The sequence below is a fragment of the Phacochoerus africanus genome, chromosome 6, assembly GCF_016906955.1.
Source record: "Phacochoerus africanus isolate WHEZ1 chromosome 6, ROS_Pafr_v1, whole genome shotgun sequence".
NCBI lineage: Eukaryota > Metazoa > Chordata > Mammalia > Artiodactyla > Suidae > Phacochoerus > Phacochoerus africanus.
The window spans coordinates 73,096,785-73,116,109 of NC_062549.1; the positions used below are offsets into that span (position 1 = coordinate 73,096,785).

The 19,325-nt window shown below is 38.2% G+C and overlaps 1 protein-coding gene across 1 annotated transcript in view; it reads right to left on the reverse strand.

Annotated features, from left to right (window-relative positions):
• Positions 1-19,325, reverse strand: part of RAB2A (RAB2A, member RAS oncogene family) — an 80,963-nt gene that overhangs the window by 28,643 nt on the left and 32,995 nt on the right. The window contains exons 3-5 of the mRNA XM_047783869.1: positions 12,452-12,519; positions 3,622-3,704; positions 3,089-3,181 (exon numbers count right to left, since the gene is read on the reverse strand). Coding sequence (XP_047639825.1) covers positions 3,089-3,181; positions 3,622-3,704; positions 12,452-12,519 — 244 coding nt within the window. The remainder of the gene's footprint in view (positions 1-3,088; positions 3,182-3,621; positions 3,705-12,451; positions 12,520-19,325) is intronic.

The window sequence follows — 19,325 nt, forward strand, 5'->3', positions numbered from 1 at the left end:
CTTTAGAAATATTTTACAATGTATAAAATGCCATCTAAGCATTCATTCAGTGGTGTAAGTACTGAAAAAATAAAAACACTCCTAAAAATCTGAAATGTTGGAAAGTAAGTTTGATATAAAATACTACAAAGGGAACTGCAAGGATATGTCTCGTAAAAATTTTTATTTTATTTTTTGTCTTTTGTCCTTTTAGGGCCGCACCTGTGCATATGGAGGTTCCCAGGCTAGGGGTCCAATCAGAGCTGTTGCTTCCGGCCTATGCCAGAGCCATAGCAATGCAGGATCTGAGCCGTGTCTGTGACCTACACCACAGCTCATGGCAATGCCAGATCCTTAACCCACTAAGCGAGGCCAGGGATCGAACCCACAACCTCATGGTTCCTAGTGGGATTCGTTTCCGCTGTGCCACGACAGGAACTCCATTTTTTTTTTCATGTAAAAAATTTTAAACTTTACTATTATAAAATATTTTAAGCATACAAAATGGATGGAGAATAATATAATACCCATGTACTTCCATATAGCCTTGACACATATTATTTGTATCCGATTTCTTTTTTGTTGGGAAATAAAGTCAATAGTTACAGTTGACCATGCTATGAAATACTAGTGATAAGATGAGAAGATAAAAAGCAGGCAATCTCAGTTTGCAAATATTATAGCATAACTGGACTCAGATAATTTATCTAACTATAACCTGGGGGCCTCCTGTGCCAAGCCCTTTCTTGGATCTGGAGACAGACAACTCAGCAAAACAGACAAAAATCCAACCTGTCCTGGCCTCATGGAGCTTATATTCTAGTAGGAATAAAAAATGGGGGTGTAAGGAATGGTAGCAACAGTGATACAAGAATGCGCTCCTAAAATTCACCCCCCTCATCTGACAATCATTCTTGAAAGAAAATCAGCTTTGAATTACACAAAATCTTCAAGAAAAGACCTCTCTTAATTGTCCTTTATTCCATTGTATGCATATGTGTATTTATGCACATGCTGTAGATATTTTAAACTATCCCTTATTTGGAGATATTCAGTTATTCCCAATTTTCTCCTACCAGTATCTCTGATGATGCTTAAGTTTGCAAATGTTATCTGAGCAAAGAGGGTTAAGGATGTGTGGGTTTAAGGGATTGTTTGGGAAAAAAGGAAGTGGCACTTAAGTATTCATCCTTCTGTTTTACCACCCTTCTTTACCTTGGTTGTTTCCTAAGTTGCCAGGTATAAAATCATATTGTTGATGTGCCTTTTCACCTCCATTAATCCCATTTAAGCTGCTTTCATGACTTAAATACCTTTTTTTCCTAAACTATTCTCTTAAAACTTTCATCTTTATAGGTTTTCATATATCTTTTCTTTTTTTCTTTTTCAGGTGCACTCATGGCATATGGAAGTTCCTGAGCCAGGGATTGAATCTGAGGCACAGCTGTGATCTACACCACAGCTATGGCAACACTGTGTGGGCCAAGGATTAAACCCTCAGCTCAGCAGCGACCTGAGCCACAGCAAAGACTGGATCCTTAACCTGCTGTGCCACAGCAGGAACTCCCGCTTCCTATTTCTTGTATAGCCAACTTCAAATGCCGTCGTTAAAACAGCTATGTTATCTGTCATTCTGACTAGGTCACTGTCCTTCTCAAAGCCCTCTACTGGCTCCTACTAATGCTTAATTCATTTAATTAAAAAATTGCTTATTCCCTGTTTCCCTGTTTCCCCCAATTCACCTCCCTCATCTAACAATAATTCCTTCATTTATCTCTGTTCATTTACATTCAGTCTTTGCATGTCATACATTCTTCTTCCCTTGCTCCTTGGTTCTTCCCTAAAACATCTTTCCACAGCTACCACATTTTAATTATAATCATCAGAAACACCTTTATACATACATTATACTTTGCTCTTTCTTGCTGTTTGTTTTTTTTGCTTTTTATGGCACATGGAAGTTCCCAGGCTAGTGGTCAAATCGGATATGCAGCTGCCAGCCTATACCACAGCCTCAGCAATGCCAGATCCAAGCTGAGTCTGTGACCTACACCACAGCTCAAGGGAACACCAGATCCTTAACCCACTGAGAGGCCAGAGATTGAACTGAGTCCTCATGGATACTAGTCAGGTTGCTAACCTGCTGAGCCACAATGGGAACTCCTATACTTTGCTCTTTCTTTTCACAACTGGACTATAAGCTTCTCATGGGCAGCAACCAAATTTAAGCCACCAGCAGTAAGTTGCCTGTTCCCCTCCTTGTTTCAGACACAGGAAAACACTGGCAGAATCAAAGTATAACAATTCTCTTTATTCTTCAAATATTCTCCTTTTAGTATTTCAGAACCTCGTCACTGAACAGTAGTATGAATACTTCCATATTACAAAGACTAAAGCTTCCCTCCAATAACCTTAACCTTAAAAGGATTTTGTTATCTCTGTGGGACCTTGGAACCAATCCCTCGTGTGTACATGGAGGGCCTATTGTGTTTTCTCTTAACATCAAACCTCAATTAAAATAACATTTAAAATCTATGCAGTATAATACTTACTTGCTATATTACTTTTTTTTTACAGCTTTATTGCAAGTAAAAAAATATATATATAGTAAATCTTATACTTGAATACAACTATAACCGTGAATCCACATGTATTTCAAAGATATTCAAGTATTTTTTGTATTTTCATTTTTTTACAATAAAGCCTTAACTCATAAAATGCACGTTAGGTCATTGAAAAGGGGAAAAAACATTTTTCTAAGTTCTGCCCAGATCTTTATTTCTACTGACAAGTATTTTGGATAATATTGAATAGTGACTCAACCCCTAAACAAATCAGTGGATTTTATTTTAAAATACCAATCAGATAAAACTCCTTAAGAGTACTCTTTAAAGTATAGCTTTCAACAAAAAATATTTCAAATAATGATTTCCAATAAAACTTATTATCTATATTTTTAAAACATCTTAGTACTTTTAAAATTTTATAATTTAAGAAATCAGTAACTTATATTTGGACAATGAACAAGATAGGCACTCTATGAGTTACCTCATAAACAGCTATCCAGTCTTCATCATTACACAAAAAAGTTTTAAAAGAGTCTTTTTACCTTTTATTTCCAATAAGCATAATGACCATGTTGGAATTGGAATGCTGGCGGGCATCTTCTAACCAGGTTGTCAAGTGGTTGAATGTGTCTCTCCTAAACATAAATGATAAACTGATTAATATTTTCAGGGTATTTCCCCTAGTGGTGTACATGAATAGTGTATATTCCTTTAACGATAACTGTTTTTAGCCACATCCAATTATGTAATGAGAAAGAGATTGCAAGTATAGCATCCGGAGTCAGAGCTCACTGTTTATGGTTCAGTTTAAAAATTAAATGCAACCTCACTTTATGAAATTCCAATATATAAATAATATTACCAAAATGATCAGCTTGAGGTGCTTATTCATTAAAAAGAATAATTTAGTTACAGATTTCTGTAGTAAATTTAAATTTAATTCAAGACACACAAGTTTAAAAATTTTAAATAGCCAGGGCACAAAGGCAAAGCTAGACTTTTATGACTAATAACCATAGTTATTTAGACAAATTCTCTACATCGATCACTGAATTGAAAAATTCCAAATTCTCACCTTGTAATATCATACACTAGTAAAGCCCCCGCCGCACCTCTGTAATATGACCTCGTGATGGAACGAAAGGACTCTTGCCCTGCCTGTGAGGAAAGAAAAGGTTGAGAGTTTCCTTTAATAAACTGTCTTCTACACCTTCTTATTATTCGCAGGTATAACCTGGGCAGGTAGGGAGGAAGTGCATAAAGGAAAAGAAGAAACTCTAACTTCCCAAGTCTTAGGAAAAAAGTCACATAGTACCATGAGTGCTCAAGTCAACCAGATGCACTTCAACCCCCCCCGCCCCCCCCAAGACCTCTAAACCTTTTTTGGCAATCCCTGACAACCCAATTTACTGAATGGCTTCACAATACATGAATCATTATTGGGGCACAGAATGGACTCCTAGCAACTAAGCTCTGAAGACAAATTTGAAAGGAAGCAAATAACCCAGAGCCTCACATTTGAATTCAATAACCCACTCCCTGGGGCAGCTGTTGACACTAGAATAAATAAAGTCCATTGTAAATAAATGATGAATGACATCTTTACGCCCACCATCTGCTGGTATAAAGGTTGTTGGAAGGCCAAGGATGCAGATTTTATCAGTTATATCATAAACTGCAGTGAGCTTTCAACAGTCATCAGACGGAATTCTTTGAGCAATCATTTTATTATGAAAAACAGAAAATGGCTCTGAATTTAATTTATATAATTTTTTCTCTACACTTAATTAATTTTCTCTGTGTTTGATATATAATGCTTGTCAAAGGCAACAAGATGGAAAAGTCATCTTACATCCACATGTGAAAAGAGACTTCAGAGATTATGCAAAATTAATTTCTCTCTTCTATCACTGGCACTAATGTTCTGGTTTTTCAGAAAAGGCTGACATGGGACATGCCTATTACCTGAGTCCAAAATTGAGACAGTTCTTATCAAAAGTGCTTTTTCATTTGTAACCACTTTTTTCTACCTTTGAGACAAAATAAGCATGTAAACTAAGTAAATACAAAGCCAGTTTTCACAATTTTTTAATTCATAATCAACGAGTTCCTTGAAAAACATATGTCTGAATTATTCTGAATTCCGATCTTCGGTGTAAAAATATTAAGCCCTCCCCTTGGAATGCACACAGACAGCTTAGGCTCTGCCCTGTTCTAAAACTCAACACTGGAATTTCTTATTCTTCTTAGCCCTCCCTCCCACTGCACCCCCCACCCCAGGGCCTAGCACTGGGTCTGGCACACAGCAGGCACGCAGAGAATGCCTGTTGAGTGAAAAAATGAATTCTAATGTCTCAGTCAAATGCACAAAATGGTCATTACTCCATCCCACCTAAATGAGTGGACATCAGTAAGTCCTGACACACTAAGATTCAGTAAGAATAACTTCTATGTGGAGACTTAAAGACTGGACTCTCTTTCGGTAACTCAAATGCAATTCTGGCACTGAGAATAATGTCTTATGGTAAATCAGATACTGAGAAAACCATCACATAAAAGGGCTGCTACAAAGAGCCAACTCATTTCACACAGTGTAAGGTTAAAACACCAGATGATACCAGTTGGAAGAATGAATTAAAATTATCTTTACATAATTTATTGAGACACATGTTTCAAAATAAAAAATCCTTTCAAATCTAAGTTCAAAATGCAAATGCTACGGGAATTTCTTCTTTAATTGCTTAGCATGGGAAAATTAAGGACTAGATTTTATTTTTTAAATTTTTAATTTTTTAAGGATTAGGTTTTTATGAGAGTCATTTCATTGTGAATTATATACGCCAAGGAAGGATTATGTGGTAAGTAATTCCAAAAAAAAATATGTACTTTCCTAGTTCAAAATTAAAACCAAGTTTGGAGCTCTTCCATCTCCCAAGCCTAAACAATGAGCAAAAGTTAAAGTTCTTCAGACCAGTCTTGGTGGGACCTTCTGTGGGATGAGTTAAAATGAAAACAGTTGATTCTTGAACAGACAGGTTTGAACTGTGTGTGTCCATTTACAGGTGGATTTTTTTCAATGGCAAATAACATAGGACTACACAGTTTGAGGTCAGCTGAATCCATGGATGTGGAAAAACGACGGATACAGAGGAACCACGGATAAGAAGGGGCAACTATAAATTATATTCAGAATTTCAACTGTGTGGATGGTTGGCACCCCTAACTCCTGTGTTGTTCAAGGGTCAACTGTACACTGCTACAGATCTTGGAGAAGAACACCACTGTAAGATCTAAAACTACAGTGTTGATAGTCCAGATAAGAAATAGTGAAAGGGAAAACGAATTAGGAAAAGGAGAAAAGCACTTATCTAGATAGCATCCCCATTCCTCCTGGATTGTTTTACAAAGAAAAAGTATGATGCAATATGGAAATAATACATATAATGCATCCCTGAATCTGGATTTTGCCTATCATTAAAAAAAATTAAACAAAAACTCAAGCCAATAAAAAAATATGACGTGTTCCAAGTGAGGACTTTGAATGGAACTATGCATCTTGAAATCTATTATTATTTTATAATATGCAAAGATCAGTATTCAGAATAGTTTCCAAATTCCTGAGACCTGACTTGTAGAAATAACATCCCACCCTCTGGCCTAGTCTCTTTGCTGATGCATTGAAGGCCTTGAAATAAATCTTGCCCAATAAAGTGTTTTATTATGGCCTCCCCAGCTATACACAAGCTGTTTGTTAAACAACTACTAACTGCATAAATGGTTAATTATCTTGATTATAATAAACCAATCTAGTTCTTAAAAAGCACTTTAATATAAACCTGTCCAAACTGTGACTGACCGATATGATTTAAATGAAAAAGAACTAGAGATGTTTTTGATCTTCTTCACTCTAAGATGATGGCTTAAAGAGATTTTAGAAGCTTGAAATTCAACAGCATACACAATTCTTTGTAGTAAGGGATTCCCAATAACAGCTAAAGTGGTAAAGAAAAATGCCTTCAATGAAACAAGAACTGGCTGGGGTGGCCAGAGTGGACCATGAGCTTGTCAATTCACAATATAGCTGATTTCTGAAAGAAAATCAGCAAGGTACCATATATGCAAAAAGAAAGAAAAGAGCAAGTCAGCCTCGAGAGATAACATCTTATTTGTAGTGATGCTTACTAGTAAAATCAGAGCCATAGAGTATTTGTGAAAAAAGCCTTAGTGGGGTCTGGTTTGGACCACAGCAAGGCTGGTAAGAATCAGCAATTTTTAGGTCACCTCAGTGTCCAATTCTCTTCTATGTGAGGATTGTTAAATCAGATAAACTTGAATCTTTGACCCATAACCTTTAAAATTTACCTCCAACTGCCAGATGAAAATTTCTCCAAATTGGCTTTCCCATGTGCCCAAGTCTTTCCATTGATAATAATTTTTATAGTAACCAGTCTGGCCATTCCTCCTCGTCTCCTGTTAGGTCCATAGTATACAACTTCACACACATCAAGCTGTTGCTCAAAGAATCTCTACCTTGAATGTTAAGTCCTAAGTTCTTCAGAATCTTATCTCTATTTGTTTCTCTACAAGTTTATAAAAGTCTTGCTCATATAGCCATTTTTTCCCTACTGGTATTCTGAATATTCCTGCTTTTGTGCCTCTGTTTAACTCCTTGCCTGAAAAAATTTCTCCCCTCTACTTAGCCAATTTCAATTCCCTTTGAGCACAAGCTCAAGGCCCTTAACCCTCTCACAAAGCTAGGAAGCTTGTCTACCACAGCTTATACTTAACCTTCTCTCCTCACAAATCCAAAGGCAATTTCATGTGATCATTTGGATCTAATACTATTGATCAGATAAAATGAACACACTACTCAAATGCTTATCTTTTTTCCTCTTTAGCTCTCCTTTAGGGACAGCCTAACTCAGAATACTGCAAGCACTCAAATATGTTATCTTGATTGATCCCAAAGAGCCAATACAGTTATAAAATTAAGATCTGTGAGAATGAGTATTACAGGAATACCTTTTATTTTCATTATTAGTCATTTATCTAACAACTCCAGCTACACAGAACACAACCAACAGCTAAAAAGGAAAAGGATTTTTTTTTTTTGGTCTTTCGTCTTTTTAGAGCTGTACCCGCGGCATATGGAGGCTCCCAGGCTAGGAGTCTAATCAGAGCTGTAGCTTCCGGCCTATGCCACAGCCATAGCAACGCCAGATCTGAGCCGCGTCAGATCTGGCATATGGAGGCATATGGAGGTTCCCAGGCTAGGGGTCTAGTCGGAGCTGTAGCTTCTGGCCTAGGCCACAGCTCACAGCAACGCCAGATCCCCAACCCACTGAGCGAGGCCAGGGATCAAACCCGCAACCTCATGGTTCCTAGTCAGATTTTGTTTCCACTGCACCGCAACGGGAACTCCAGAAAAGGATTTCTAAATAGCCAATAAGTTGTCCAGCACCAAAGCATCGATCTCAGGCACTTTACTAAACAGACTCAACTTAAAAATCTAGACCTGTGATCAAGGAACTGTTATCACTGAGAAAACAGATTTTGGGATCTACATGCATGAAGACTTCTGGTTTGGACCACAGCAAGACTGATAAGAATCAGCAATTTTCATGCTCCCTCAGTGTCCACAGCAAGCATGGAGAAAAAAAGTCAAGCTGGACTATTCTAGGTCTTTAAAGGGAGTCTCAAATATAAACTCAAGTAGATTCTGAGAAGAGAAATAAATATCTAGCAAAGAAGAGATGTTGTAAATATCTTGCAAAGAAGAGACGCTGGATGCTTTAACACATTTAAGAATATTTACTTTGATACATGTACAATAAAGTCACTTTATAGCAAAAATTGGCACACACTGCAAGTCAACTATATTTTAATAAAAAAATTTTAAATAAAGAATATTCACTTCGAAAAAAAGACTTAGAGGATGTGTTTGCTGACTTCGGATTCTTCTAACACTGCCATGTAAGAGAAACTGAAGATCACAGGTGGCAGGTAAACTTTAGGGTAGAATGACATGTTGAAGACAGTTACCTGCCCTGGGTTGCTCAAGAAAAAGTTGATCAACAGCTGCCAAAAGAGGTGAAACAGCTGGATCTCCAAGAACCCCTCCAGTCCTGGGGTTGGGGGATGGAGCAAGAAGAGCAGCAGAGGCAGGCCTGCCTCCCGGGCTCAGCATCAGACCCCTTCTCTAAACCCCTGACTTCTGGGCATCCCTCTCGCCCCGCTCCACTGAGACAAGAGACAACACAAATTCTCATTTGGGGGCAAGAAGGTGGATATGAACTGACACATTTTACAAAGGACCAAAACACCTGTGATTTGCTGAAAAGGTACTTTAGCATGCAGGCTTCATGTATTTTTTTTTTTTTTTACATAGTTTCACTAACTCTTATTTGAGGGGAAAACATTTTCAGGGAAGCTGAACAGACACATGGACTCAAAACATCCATTCAACAAATTCTGGGGGAAGAATAAAATTTATCTGAATATGCTTGGAAGGCAACCAAAAAAGTGAGAAAAAGCAGAAAGACAAGAAAGAATAGAGAAAGATGGGATAAAGGCTGCATGAGGGTCTAAGAGAGAGAATGGAACCTGGTGCAAATTACGTTTCTCCTCTGACTTACCCTGAAAATACTAACAGTAGCAAACACTTCCCCTAAGAGAAAAAAAGTCACACAGGGTCAATGGAAAGTGCTTTAGGGGATGCACCGGTAACTATTACCACTACTTCCAGCAATGCCTCCAGGGAGTATCTGCTGGTGGCCATGCTTACTACTTCCAAAAGAAAGCAAAGATGCTGGATGTGGAAATTCTGGAAGGATAACCCCTTATTTCTATTTTTATTGTGAATGCAAAGAGATATACAATGAATGATAAACAGTCTAAGATACCGAGACTCTTGTCTGTCATCAGGAACAAAAATTCATTTCCTTAAAGTTGATAAAATAATTCAAAACATTTGGCAAATTTTCCCTTGAAGGACCCTAAGACAGCTTTATAAATCTCCTGGGCCAAGAATAGCCATGACCCTTGCTACTAAAAATGTGGCTTGCTATACACATGTACAGCACGCTGCAGAAACACCACAAAACATTAATGATATAGAAACTGTGTTCCACCCAGACATAAACTATGCGTGGGGCCAACCACACTTAGTTTGGAAGTATGAAGGTAAGAAGGTATGACAGAAAGAGGAAAACCTGTAAGGTAGAGACTCAAGAAACTACTTTGAAAAGTAGTAAGTTAACTGAGTTTTTTGAACAGGTCCTTAAATTCTGGATCGGGCCGTGGTTGCTAGCAACCTCCATGTAGAAGCCCTGAAGTCTTTTGAGGGGCCATGATGTCTTCAAAGACACCACAGTCTCTCCCTGTTAGAAAGAGGGGAAGAAAACTACCCCTTGTCGTTCCAGAGGAAGTGTGAAGAAGTTTTTTTTCCTCTTTCATACTGTCCAGCATTAAGTAATTATTATAGATTTCTTCTGAAAGATCATTGCAATGTAAAACAATTACCACATAAGCTAAGTGGAAAAGGTTCTTATCAAAAGAAGGCATGATTAACCTAGAAAACAACTGGGGGATGAATGTTTGATTTGTTTCAAAAAAGGATAATTTTCTATTTAAGGATAGAAAAACAACTGAATAAACAAACTACAATGAGGTGGTCTGTGCCTAAAATATCATACAATTTTCATTACTATATTAATCTTTCCTGAACATATTCAATGATCCTCCAAGTTGCTTAGAATGAGATGCTTTCCTCATTCATTCAATAAAATGTACCAAACACTGTATCAGCCAGCAAACTAAGAATACAAACAAGGTACAAAGCTGGTAAGATATGTAGAGGGCTCCTTCCCTTGTGAGGCTTATTCTGAGGAGGGTAAACATATGAACAAGAAACTAAGCTAACAACTGGCTAAAAGCTCTAACAGAAACACGCATGAATATTCTGGGGGAGAGGCAGCTATCCCATGGGAGTCAAAAAGACTCCAGGAGAGGTGGCATCTCAGTTGGTCTTCAATGAAAAAGGGGGGAAGAGGGTAATTCAAGCAAAGCAAGTATTTATGCAAAGTACAAGGCATGAAAACCCTACTTATTAAACAACAACGAGTCATTTGGTTCACACCACAATGAAGGATGTGAGCTGCACACGTTTGGCAGCTAAGAAAGCAACCTGGTTTATGGAACACAGTCACTTCTGAAAGAGAAGAGAAACTTGTAATACAGAAGTATGAAATACTTCCTTCTGGTTGGAGAGCATTCATTTTAAACCTCTACGAAAGAAGGAACTGTGCATATTTTATTTTTCTCTTTTTCTGTGCAGATTTGAAATCATGTTGCCTGAGAGAATATAAATCCAAAAAGTAATGAGATGGTTTGGGCTTGGGGTGAAAACACTAAGAAACGGTAAAAGCGCAAATCTTCACTGAAAGGCAGGAAATAAGAAGGCATAAAAACAAAGTCCATAACTTTGGGACACAGCAAGATAAAAGATTTATGGTTTTCCATTTCAGGACTGACTGTGTGACACATGGAAGTAACAGGAAATCTAGATCTCACAACAGCCTTCAGAAACTTGCTGGGTCTTCTGGGAATCTAGCCTGTGGGATCAGATATTCTCCAAGGTGCCTTCCTTCAGTAATAGCTATTAAAGGTGACAGGTGAGACACTAAGACTATGTGGTTAGAAAAAAAAGACCAGGGGTACATGACAATAAATTTTATATTTCATTTATTAAGAGATACAGTCCTTGTCATAATAGAAGACCTTCTGGTTTTTCTCAACTAGGGTTCTGTGAAGAATGAAGTGCTAATGTCCCCGCCCCTAAGGCAGTGGTGCTCAAACTGTGATTCCAGGACCCCTGGGAGTCCTGAGACCTTAAGGGTCCATGAGGTCCTCCATTTCCTACCCACACTACCCATTTGTGAGAGGTTGTATTTTCTTTATAAACAACACACAGAGGACTCCCTGCAGAGGCCGCTATCAGTCCAGCTGTCTTCGACTACGCAGACAGTACAGAGATTTTTCAAAATGTAACAAAATGACACTCTTCTCACTGGAAAAACATAGTTTTTTGTTTTTTAAAAAAGCTAATTTCCATAAAAATTGCATTGTTTATCCTAACATATAAGTTTATTATGGTTATTCTATAATGAGTTAATAACTGGCTATTTAATAAGTTTCTCACTTTTAATTTCTAATATGGTAAACATTCAGAGCCATAAGTCACATAAGCAAAGGCTCTTTTTGAGGTCTCCACTAATTTTAAAAGTATAAAGGGATGCTGACCCAAAAAGTTTGGGAACCACTACCTTAAAGCATCCATTATGTATAATAAAATAACTTTGTTTGTATGCATAAGATGGGAAAATAAAAGAGTCACTCCTATCATGCTCTGTGGTTTAGATGAGAAACATTAAAAACTATATAGCATGACATGTAATAGCCACTTGAGGAAGGTAAATGATGGGATTAGAAGGAAACAAGGGTAGCTTCAGGTAGTTGAGACTAAATCATAATTTACAATAAATTAATAAATTGTCAGATCAAGTGATTCTAAGGTATTGACACGCATACTTCACTTCATACATGTACTTTAGACATACTGCTTGTTTTCTTAAAAACACTGTTTCTAGAGCATCCGTTCAGACCACACAGCCTTAGCATCCACTCAAATATGGTCACCAACACCCAGCACCTGGGTTCCCCTGCTGAAAACACTCTACAATAAAAATAAATCTTTTCTAGTACCACATTTATCTCATGGCTGCAGGGGTGCAGGTGTCTAACAAAACATAACAGGCATAAAATAATACTAAAACAAAACGGACATAAAATTTACTTTCATAAAACAACTTTATTGAGATCATACAATGTATTTTTGCTATACTTACCGTATCCCATATTTGAAGTTTTATCTGTTTCCCATCAATAGTTATCATTCGAGCACCAAACTCTACACCTGAATAAAACAGAAAATGTTTTGTTACACAAACTAGTGGGAATATATTTCATATTTAAAGATTTTTTTTAAAGGATGTATATTTTTAAGACATGCTATGCCAAGTAATATACAGATTAACAAATAAAGCACCTATTGTTAGAAAATGTTTAAGGAAAGGGAGTGGTGCAATAAAACCTGAGCTAAGGATATAATTAAAACACGAAGAGTCTAGTAGAGTGAAGAAACCAACTGTAGTCTTTATGTTTTGCAGGCTCAGTATTATTAAAAAAAAAACTAGAAATGAGATTCAAGAATGCTTATTATTAGTCACAAATATAAAAATTTCTCATAAAATTTACTGAAACAGATAAATGAATTTCAATATCACAATCCTGGTTCCCAGCACAGGTTATCAATAGGAAAGAAATCTCCATATCTGCCCCTAGAAATCACCACTGTTTAAACATATTTCAGACACTGCTCCATGAATAAACAGAAGGATACAATTTTTTTTTGGTCTTTTTTGCCATTTCTTGGGCCGCTCCCATGGCATATGGAGGTTCCCAGGCTAGGGGTCCAATCGGAGCTGTAGCCACTGGCCTACGCCACAGCCACAGCAACGCAGGATCTGAACCGCGTCTTTGACCTACACCACAGCTCACAGCAACACCAGATCCTTAACCCACTGAGCAAGGCCAGGGATCAAACCCGCAACCTCATGGTTCCTAGTCGGATTCATTAACCACTGAGCCACGACAGTAACTCCGGATACAATTTTATATAAATGAAAACATAAACACTGTTCTGCAATTTGCTTTTTGGTCACTGTGTCATAACCATTATTACATACCCCAAGTATCTTTATAGTGAATAACACATAAAACCATACCATTATTTGTGATGACTGCATAATATTTCTCTGTGTGTATGTGTGTCTACATAAATACACCCATTTAATTAAGTTGGTACTCTACTACTACAAATTTTGGTTCTTCTCAAATTTTCACTAAATTGTTAATGTTGAAATGAATTTTCTGCATACAATTTCAACTTAAGATTTTTGGCAAATTTCAGTAAATAGGATTCCAGGTCATGCGGTGCCATGCAGTGGCCAAAAAAGAAACAAACAAAAAAAACATCCTTTACACTTAGAAGTTTACTACTTTGGCTTTTTTCCTTGAATTTTTCCCATCATCTCTTTTGGAAGTTCAATCATCAAAACAGGTGGAGGAGAAAAGAGATGATTTCAGAGCATCAGCCAGCTGTGAAGGAGACTCTGCAAGAAGCCTATCACTTCCATTACACTAAATCATCACTGCTTGGAATCTTTAGAGCAGAGTCAGGGTGAAGGGAAGACACACATGGTCCCCAGAAACCAGATGTCATCCTGGCAGGAAAACAGCTTTTAGGTGCCCAGAGCAGGGCATACTGCCCAGTGCCAGAATTCCATTTCAGCATCTCCTGTAATTCCCCCAACTGTGATTAGGAGAGGGAGAAAGTAATCTGTCCTCCCAGGATATGTAACTCAATAGTTTTTACCCTATATTTTAATACTTATTCTATCCTACAGGCATAGTCAACTTGAAGAACTTAATAGTATGTTTCTCAGACCAAAGAAATGAGACCTAGGAGTCATGATGTACTAGAATGAAAAACTCAAACTTGTCAAATCATTCCATATAAAACCATTATAGTGCCTACATATCTATTTATTTATCTATCTGCATATATTCACATATATTCTGCACCCACAGGGTAGGAGGGGACACAAAACAACCATCCACCAGCTGACAATTATGATGTGAAGACAGGATAGCTGAGGAAGGAAACCAGTGGCTAAGTATGGTACAAAGGTACTTTGAAATACCCTGTATTTAAAGGAATGTACTAAAGTATAAATTCTACATATCGGCAAGATAGTTGACAAAATGGAAGTCTTTTCATGAATATTTTGTTTTTAGCTAGAGAGAAATCCTATTTCTCCTTCCACTGTCATGGATGGGCTTTTAACCACAACTCAGAAACATCTGCACTGCTCGATGGGATTCAAGATTTCTTCAATCCAATGCATAATGTCAAATTTGACAATTACTACACATTAGAAACAGACCCTTGACTGATATCCAGAGTGGGTGGGCAAGGCAGGCAAGGCTCCTTCTCTGGAAATGGCATGCTGAGCAGCAGGATAAAGATACTAAAACTGATTGGCAACCAGTCTGTCCTCTGCTGCAGGATGGCTGTTATGGTTCCTGCCCTTCTCAAGTCTGCACCCTCCTGCAGGTTCTATGTAAAATTCCAGATAGTCTAATATAGTCCCTCTGCTTAACCTCAGCCTTAATTGAGTTTTGGTATATTTATTTCTTTACCTGAAGTAAATTCATAGAGATTACTGAAGCTCGAAAAGTCCCGGAGTTCCTGTTGTGGCTCAGCAGGTTAACCCAACATAGTATCCATGAGGATGCAGGTTTGATCCCTGGCCTCCCTCAGTGGGTTGGGATGAAGGATTATGAGTTGCTGTGGCTGTGGTGTAGGCCAGCAGCTGCAGCTCTGATTCGACCCTTAGCCTGGTAACTTCCATGTGCTGCAGATGCAGCCCAAACAAAACAAAACAAAAAAAAAAACAAAACCCACAGATCTCAAAAGGAAAAACTGGTAAGCACTACTGATTACTGAAAAACCATGACTGTTTTCCTATCAAGTGAAACAAAGAATTCAATTTCAGCTTCAAGAAACAAAACTCTTTCCCATTTAACTTCTCATAACTGGGTTTGATGCCAGTTTTACCTTTGTATTCTACGTAGCAAAGGAAAATACTGAAACCTCAAGTGTCTTACAAGTCTCAGAAACAAATAAAATACCCCAAATTTTATTTCTCTTCTGGATTCTTAAAGACCTAAAACCTTTTCCCTTTAAGTGTATATACTCTTGAGAATTTCATTCACAAAGTTTTCCTTACCTTTTTTTCACTGGGATAAGCCATCATCCCCTATGCTCTTGAGGCTCCCTTCCCAGACACATTTTCAATTAACAGCCAATGTGGTTGCCAGAGAAATTGTCTGTGGAACCAAAGGCCAGGCTTCATTTACCTGACACTGTCAGGGAGTGATGCTTATTTTTTCAGATATGTTACTCACTTCCAACCTTCCAGGACAAAATACTCTGAAGGTGAATACACACCTAATAACTCTAGGTCATTATCACCCTTATAGAGTAAGTACTTGCATCCTTGCACAGCAACCCGTTTATTGAGCATTCAACGATCGATACCTACTAACTGTGTGACCCTAAGTTATTACATCTCTTTCGTGTTTTAGTTTTTTTTTATTTGTAAATAGTATTAATGATTCTCACCTTGTAAGACTTTTTTTTCAAGATTGAAAGTTATTACATACAAAGTAAGTGCCTGGCACACGTAAGTACTCAGTTTGGGTCCACTATTATTTCAAATGGTACACCAAAATTTCTAAACCACTGTTCATGTAACTAATGATGAGAGAGCCTCAAGGAGAAAGGGCCACCTATCAGAGCCAGGGGACTGTGGAGATGCAGAGGCAGAATGAGGCTCCTCCCTGAGGTGAGTGGGGTCGGGGTGGGGCTGCGCTGCCAAAGCAGACAGAGCTGGGGATCAAGCAAACAGGCAAGCTGAGCCTCCCTTAGAGCACAGGAGAAAAAACAGACCCACATCTGGACCTAGACACTGCAGAGGTTCAAAACAAGACTTGAGGAAAGAAAGGCTTTTTTTCCCTACATCTAAGAACAATGGGAAAACTAGATATAAAAAAGTAATTTCCTTAATTTTCTATGAGAAATATACAGGAAATGCCATACTTAAAGGTAAAATACTAGAGGAATTCAAATTACATTGACAAAAAGATTACAACACCCTCAACTTGTAAATTATTACAGAGATTGTGGTTATAGATGACAAAAGCAAAACTAAAAGGTAAAGATTTAGCTAAGAAAAAATTATGACTTACAGATAAACCAAACTATCTCCCTAGAACATGCAAAATAATTAATTTAATGATAATGGTGGGAAAAAAATCTATTCATGACAGCAAAAAAATCTCTAAGATACCAAAACAGACAAAATACAAGGCCTGAGAGTGTACTGAGGAGCATTTAAAAAGTCGAAATAAATGAAAACAGGTATTACGTGCATAAGTAGGTAATCTTAACACAGTAAAAATATAAACTGTCTCCAAATTAATCCATAAATTTAATATAGTTCTTACCAAATTTTAAGCCTCACTAAAAATTTTGCAATTTGGCAAAAAGAATAAAGTTCATCTGGAAGAACGAACATACAAAAATAATAAAAAAAATAGAAAAGGAAAAATGTCAATCACATATTAAATATAATACCGTGTTAGTATAAATACCAGTGAGGCAGCTTCATGAAATAGGGAAAACAAACAAAAAGAAGGAAGAGATTTGAGAGTCCCCAGACAGGATCACATACATACAGAGATTCTGCATATGACAAAGGCAACAGTTCAAATGGGAAAGAAAGAATGGTTTATTTAGTTAATGGTGTAGGGCCAAAAGTTAAACAGGGATTAACGAAAGTCACAATACATGACCACATACCCAGTGGAATACAAATTTATAGTATTAGAAGAATATTTAAAGAATATGTAAGTAATTTTTGCTTAGTAAGGCTTGAAAGCCATAAAGAAAAGATCAATGGGGTTCCCGTCATGGCGTATTGGTTAACAAATCCGACTAGGAATTCTGAGATTGCGGGTTCCATCCCTGGCCTCTCTCAGGGGGTTAAGGATCCGGTGTTGCCGTGAGCTGTGGTGTAGGTAGCAGACACCGCTCGGATCCCGAGTCGCTATGGCTGTGCTATGGCTGTGGCGTAGGCCGGTGGCTATAGCTCCGATTAGACCCCTAGCCTGGGAACCTCCATAGGCCGCGGGAAGCGGCCCTAGAAAAGGCAAAAAGACAAAAAAAAAAAAAGATCAATGACTTTGACTAAAGAAAACTAGTAGAAGGGCAAAGACATAAACAGGTAATTAAAAGAGAAGAAACAGAGGTAGCTCTTAAACATAAAAAAATTGCTCAGCCTCACTAAAAATCAAGGAACTGCAAAGTAATAACCACTTTTCCCCACTGATTCACAGACACAAAACCACTAACATGCAGTGGCGGAGGCAAAGGTGGGGAGAATCAGGTTCTTGAGTACATCAGTGGGGAAAGTGCAAATTAGAGCAGCTTAGAATGGATGTTTATGATACATTTAAAAACTCTGGAAGGTGATACACCAAACTCTTCACAGTGGCTGCTGGAGGGCCACTGCCAAGTTACTCAGGGAATTTATCTTTCTCTGGATTTTTACAATGTTTTCATAATAATCACCACCTGTCAGGAAAATACATTTATATTTTAAAATCAGGAAAACAGTCTATAAGACATCTCAATCAGATGCCCACAAGAGGTCTTTTAAGCTATCTTTCTAGTTTTTGGCAATGATATTTTAGATAATTTATCAGAAAACTGAACCTCATATAAAATAGTTTTTTGTTTGTTTGTTTTTAAGGACCACACCTGCAGCATATGGAGGTTCCAGGCTAGGGGTCCAATCAGAGCTACAGCTGCCAGCCTACACCACTGTCACAGCAGTGCAGGATCCAAAGCACACCTGTGACCTACACCACAGCTTGAAGCAATGCCAGATCCCCAAACCAATGAATAAAGCCAGGGATTGAACCCACATCCTCATGGATAATAGATTCAGCAAGAATTCCAAAGGAGGTGTTTTTCTAATTGCTCCCCTGTGGGAAGCCGGATAAGGGAAATGATGCTTCACTTCTACCACCTTTCCCCTACAGTAGTATACTTTCACTCTCTGTAGTCACTTCTTACAGGTTTAAGGAAGTAGGGGAAAGAGGTAGAAAGGTGGAATGAACATATAAGTGGCCTGGCCTCTAGACCAGTATTTATCAAACTGTCCATTGGCAGGTAATGAAATAAATGTAGTGGGAATTAGCCAGTGTTTGTAAATAACACAACTAAATAGCATTAAAGGAATGCATGCATCAGCACTGTAATGTTAAATGTGACTTCATGAGGCTCTCCTCCAGGTAGACAGTATATCAACACAGCAAATACTGACAGAGTCCTTATACATACCAGGTAGTGGTATATGTGAGCAATGAACAGAACAGGCACCTCTGCTGGCATGGACTTGCCTTTATACGGTGGAAGACCGTGTCCCCTTACACTTACTTTTATGAGAAATTCAGGAGACGAATCTAGGTGACAGGGTAGGTATGGCGGGGTGGGCCCATACCCTTGTGAAGATGCGGGAAGAAAATAACGTCAGGAGCTCTTTGGGACACGTTATGCCTGGATGCCTATCAGACATACAAGAAAGGAGCTGCTGAGTGTGTATTACACAGGAAGGAGACAGCCTCTGCCAGAGTGGGTTTAAGAAAGAAGGAATGGAGACAAATTAGAGACAGAAAATATGAACATTCTGAGGACTTCTGCTAAAAGGAGAGAGAAGGATTCAAAGCTGGAAAAGAAAACAGAGTCATGAAAAATAACCACCAAAAAGGGAAAACTTAATGAGGCCTGGAAGCAAAGAAGCATTGAGGGAGTGCTCCTGAGTGGACCGTGACTTGCAGCTCAAAGGCCACCCACAGTAGTCAGGATGAGGCTGAGTTTACGGGAACAATGCTGGTGGGTGGGTCTACTGAGCGGTGGAAACCTGTGAAAATGCTCTTCCACTTGCCTCTATTTTCTGAGTGAAAGAGAAACCAAGGTTATCATCTGAGGGTGAAGACAGGAAAGGCGCCGTATGCTTAGAGAGAGAGTAA